At 45.4% G+C, this 4,599-nt stretch overlaps 1 protein-coding gene across 1 annotated transcript; it reads left to right on the top strand.

The window, feature by feature from the left end:
* Window positions 1–2,201: 2,201 nt before the first annotated feature.
* On the top strand, window positions 2,202–2,774 carry LOC149155926 (uncharacterized). Its single transcript, XM_089444574.1, has one exon. It carries the CDS (start codon window positions 2,202–2,204, stop codon window positions 2,772–2,774), a length of 573 nt encoding a protein of 190 aa, XP_089300700.1.
* Window positions 2,775–4,599: the final 1,825 nt, after the last annotated feature.

The following is a 4,599-nucleotide window of genomic DNA, read 5'->3' as shown; positions in this document are numbered from 1 at the left end:
TTATTGTCAATACTAGGAAAATTAGTCATTAAAAATATTGTAATTAACAAAAACTAATTAATTTTACAAAAAACAATTAGTTAGTTAATTATTATTAATAATATTAAGTCATAATTGGGGAGAGCGAACGGAGAGCGAAGCGATTAGGGTTCTGAAAGACTCTGTGACGGCGCAGACTGCAACCCTCTGGATCTACTCAAGAACCAAACCAGGAAACCTGTTGCGCAGCAGCGTTGCAGGGCACTAGGAAGGGAAAATGGAAACTCCGCAGGGGAGGGCGTCAGAGCCCTCCCCCAGCGCAAATATCTCGCTGCACGGTCCTGAACAAGATATTGTCTTCGGATCCATCGACAAGGAGACAATGAATCAAGAGAATAGGTATCAGCAGGGAAGCAAAGGAAAAGAAGGAGGGAAGGATAAAGCCTGTGCTGCACAAGGCAATGGGGAGAAACCTGAGGAAGTTCCGAGAGTTTCTTCGACCACATGCAAGCTTATAGCCAAAGAAAGACCTAGAATAGAGCTGTCGGGACACAAGATTGACAAAAGAATAGAATGCATGTGGGATCATGCCCTCATTGGGAAGTTCATAGGGTTCTGTCCGACGCAAAGAGCCCTATATGGATGGATTTCGGCGAAGTGGAAACCTAAAGGAGACATCACCCTGCAGCTAGGGCCGAAAGGCTTCTTTACTACTATCTTCGTCTGTTTAGAAGACAAATACAGAATCTTGGGAATAGGGCCCTATTTTTTTTAACTCGGCGGGACTATATCTAAGGGATTGGATACCAAGATTTAACCTGGACAAGGAAGATCTCACATGGGCGCCAGTCTGGATTCGAATGTACTCACTTCCGGATGAATATTGGGATGAGGACATTCTCAAAGACATAGGAAATGGATTAGGGGAATACATCAAGGTAGCAGAAGAAACAAAAATGTGCAGGTACACCTCTTATGCCTGCATATGCGTCTTCATGCGACTAAATGAAGCTTTGCCAGAATCGGTAAGTCTCTCTCACTATGATGAAGAATGGGTCCAACCCCTGGACCATGAGCATGTCCCCTTCCGTTGTAGGAAATGCCATGCTCTTGGGCATCTCTTCCGGGACTGTCCGCTGAATGCCAAAGCCAATACTCCTGGTACATCAGAAGCCCCAACCGAGGACGGCTTCACCAAAGCCCCCAGTCGACAGCGTGCGCACAAGAAACCCTCTAATGGGAATAAACCCCAGCAAAATCCTACCCATGGCCCAGCCACAAAGAACAGCTTTGAAATACTGGTGAATGCCTCTGAGGAGCATCCCCCGTTTCCTGAGACTACCCCAACCCCTCCTTCATCTTCCTCCCCTCCCCCCCCTCCAACAGCCTCCTCATCCAAACCTCAATCTCCCATTATAAATCCTGTAATCCTCATTAATGGTCAGAAGGAAACGGAATGGAAATGCAAGGATATGGAAGTTGATGGAAAGCTAGACCCCCCACAAAACTCAGAGATCAATACGGAGGAAAGCAATCAAGTGCAACAAATGGAAGAGGACCCAGAGAGCATAGATCTGACTGGTTTAGACATTATAGAGCTGGAAATAGCATGCAAAAAGAAAGCATATTATAGTATACGAGAGAATCAACTCAACAAGTTGGAAGTGGTCATCTCCAGGGCCTTCAATCAGCATCAACTAGGCATACAGCCAGGCAGCCTATGGGATGGAATCTTACCCCCAAAAGACACCAAGAAGAGAGGAAGAAAGACGGATCTTTAGCGAACGATCGAGATCGGGAAAATCCTGGTGGACTCGGGCAGGTATGCTAAGTTGACGAAGTACTAAAAACCCTCCCCCAATAGTTAACCCATGAAGCTGGTATCATGGAATGTAAGAGGGCTCAACTGCCTAGGAAAAATCAAAATGTTAAAAAACATGATTAAAATGGAAAAGCCGCAAATGTGCTTTCTCCAAGAAACCAAATGTAACAACACAACGTTAGGTAGCATTCTCTCTAAGGCTTGGCCAGGTTGTCGATCGGTCGCGGTGGATACCTCTGGAGCTTCAGGAGGGTTGTCTATAGCATGGAGTACTCAAGCTATAGCTCTTTCAGATTTTCACGCCTCTCATCACCTCATCTAGGCTGAGTTTCACATCCTAGGTACGAACATCCATGGAAGCCTCTCAAATGTATATTTCCCGCAGGATACAGCAAGTAAAATGGCTCTTCTTGATACCATAGAGGTCTTGAATAACAATAGAAGGCACCCGGTCTGGATAATAGGAGGGGACTTTAACATGATCACCAAGCTAGAGGAGAACACTGGGGGCAGAAATAGAATGGAACAAGAAAATTCCAACTTCAAGGATTTCATTCAGAACACCTCCCTCATAGATATGCCTTTCTGCAATGGAACTTTCACATGGAGCAATCGCAGAGCAGGTAAGCACCAAATTGCATCCAAATTGGATCGCTTCCTCATATCAAACAATGAGGTTCACCTGGGTGGAGATCTCTTAGCAGCTATTCTTCCTCACACGAGATCGGATCACTGGCCGATTGCCCTCCACTGGCAAAGACCAGGCAACCTGACCAGAAGACCCTTCCGCTTCGAAGAGTTTTGGCTCTCGCACCCCTCGTTTAAAGAATTTGTCAAAACTACATGGACATCCTTCAACCCGCCTGAAGGATCAAAGATGTATCAATTCCAACAGAAGCTCAGATTTTTAAAAAATCAACTAAAGCGGTGGAACAAAGAAAACTTTGGCAACATATTTACAGCACAAAAATAACTAAACAAGGAACTAATGGAACTTCAGCAAAGGATAATCACAAAGGGGCACACTGAAGAAACTCTGGAACAGGAACAATGCATCCACAATCAACTGGAGGAAAGGAGGAAACGGGAGGAACTATATTGGAAGAAAAATTCCAGAATCAGATGGTTGAAGGAGGGTGAGCGAAATACCAAATTCTTCCACAGAACCATTGTTCAGACAAGAATGCACAAGAGGATCCCCTACATCCAAAAACAAGGGGTGATAAGAGTAGAGAAGCACGAGGAAATTGAGGAGGAATTCCTCAATCACTTCAATCAGGTCCATCGAGAGCCTGAAGGAGACAGAAGTCAGGCCATTGAGAAAATAACTAAAAATGTGCCTAGGATCATCACGAAGGAGCATAATGAACTTCTCCTTCACCCCATTCTGTCTCAGGAGGTGGATGAAGCAATGGCCCAGCTCAAGGAAGGAAAAGCCCCTGGCCCGGATGGTTTTACCACTACTTTCCTTCACACCTTCTGGGAGCTGATAAAGCAAGAGGTATGGCAAATCGTAGAAGAATCAAGAGCTGTCCACTGGCTGCTTCCCTCATTAAATTCAACCTTCATCGCTCTTATCCCTAAATAGGAAGAGTCTATTACAAGGGACAAGTATAGGCCGATTGCACTTTGTAATGTCATTTACAAAGTTATATCTAAAGTGATTGCGAATCGGTTAAAGCCCCTCTTGCCCCTGCTTATCTCTCCGGAACAGTTAGGGTACGTGGAAGGGCGTCAGATCATGGACAGAATTCTCCTCATTCATGAGATAATACACTCCCTCAAGCAAACCAAACAGGCAGGTATGGTTCTCAAACTAGATCTCTCTAAGTCTTTTGATAAACTCAGCTGGACTTACATACAACAAATGCTCAAAGCCTTCGGATTTTGTTCTATGTGGGTCTGATGGATCATGAGTCTAATTACTTCTACGCACTTCTCTATCATTGTGAATGGCATTCCCTCCCACCCCTTTAAACCTTCCCGAGGAATAAGGCAAGGGGACCCCCTATCCCCCTTCCTCTTTGTTCTTATGGCTGAAGGTCTAGGGCATCACATAAAAAATGCCGTCCATTCTCATAAGCTGAAAGGCTTGTCTGTTCACAACAACCCTGCTAATTCCCATCAGGAGTTTGTTGACGACACTATGCTATTTGGCTACCCTTCAGTCTAGGAAGCCTCCTGCTTCAAATCCCTGCTCTCTGATTTTTCCGAAGCCTCTTGTACTAATGTCAACTGCTCCAAGTCGCAGATTTTTTTCTTTCACACTCCTCCCTCTGTCAAGACAGCGGTTACCCGCATCTTGGGTTTTCCATCTGCCACCCTCCCCTCCAATTACCTTGGAGCCCCTCTCACGGTATCAGCCATAAAGCATCCCTCTTAGCGTTCTCTCCTTGAAAAACTCGAAACTCGCCTTAACCTCTGGACTTATAGATCTTTAAATTTAGCCAGTCGGGTTGTGCTCATCAAGTCGGTCCTCCAGGCTATGCCTCTCTATCTATTCTCAATCCTTGTAGCGCCTAAGTGGGTGATAAAAAGAATAAGAAATCTTCAGCGTGGCTTCCTTTGGGGTGGCTCGGCAACTAACCATAAATGGGCTCTAGTAAAATGGGCCATCGTCTGCACTCCCAAAGACAAAGGTGGCATTGGACTAAGAGATCCAGAGCATAGCAACTCCATCATGAGCGCCGAAATTTGGTGGCAATGGGTCACTAATCCAGAAAAGCCCTGGGTCAAACTATGGACAGCCAAATATTCCAACAACAGACCTCCGGAGGAACTCATCAGATTCACGCCCA

Source organism: Pinus tabuliformis, chromosome 9, assembly GCF_031772625.1.
Source record: "Pinus tabuliformis cultivar Carrire ecotype Pingquan chromosome 9, CPIR1, whole genome shotgun sequence".
NCBI classification, from domain to species: Eukaryota; Viridiplantae; Streptophyta; class Pinopsida; order Pinales; family Pinaceae; genus Pinus; species Pinus tabuliformis.
The sequence above is the reverse complement of the archived record's forward strand: the minus strand, read 5'-3'. Positions and strand labels throughout refer to the sequence as shown.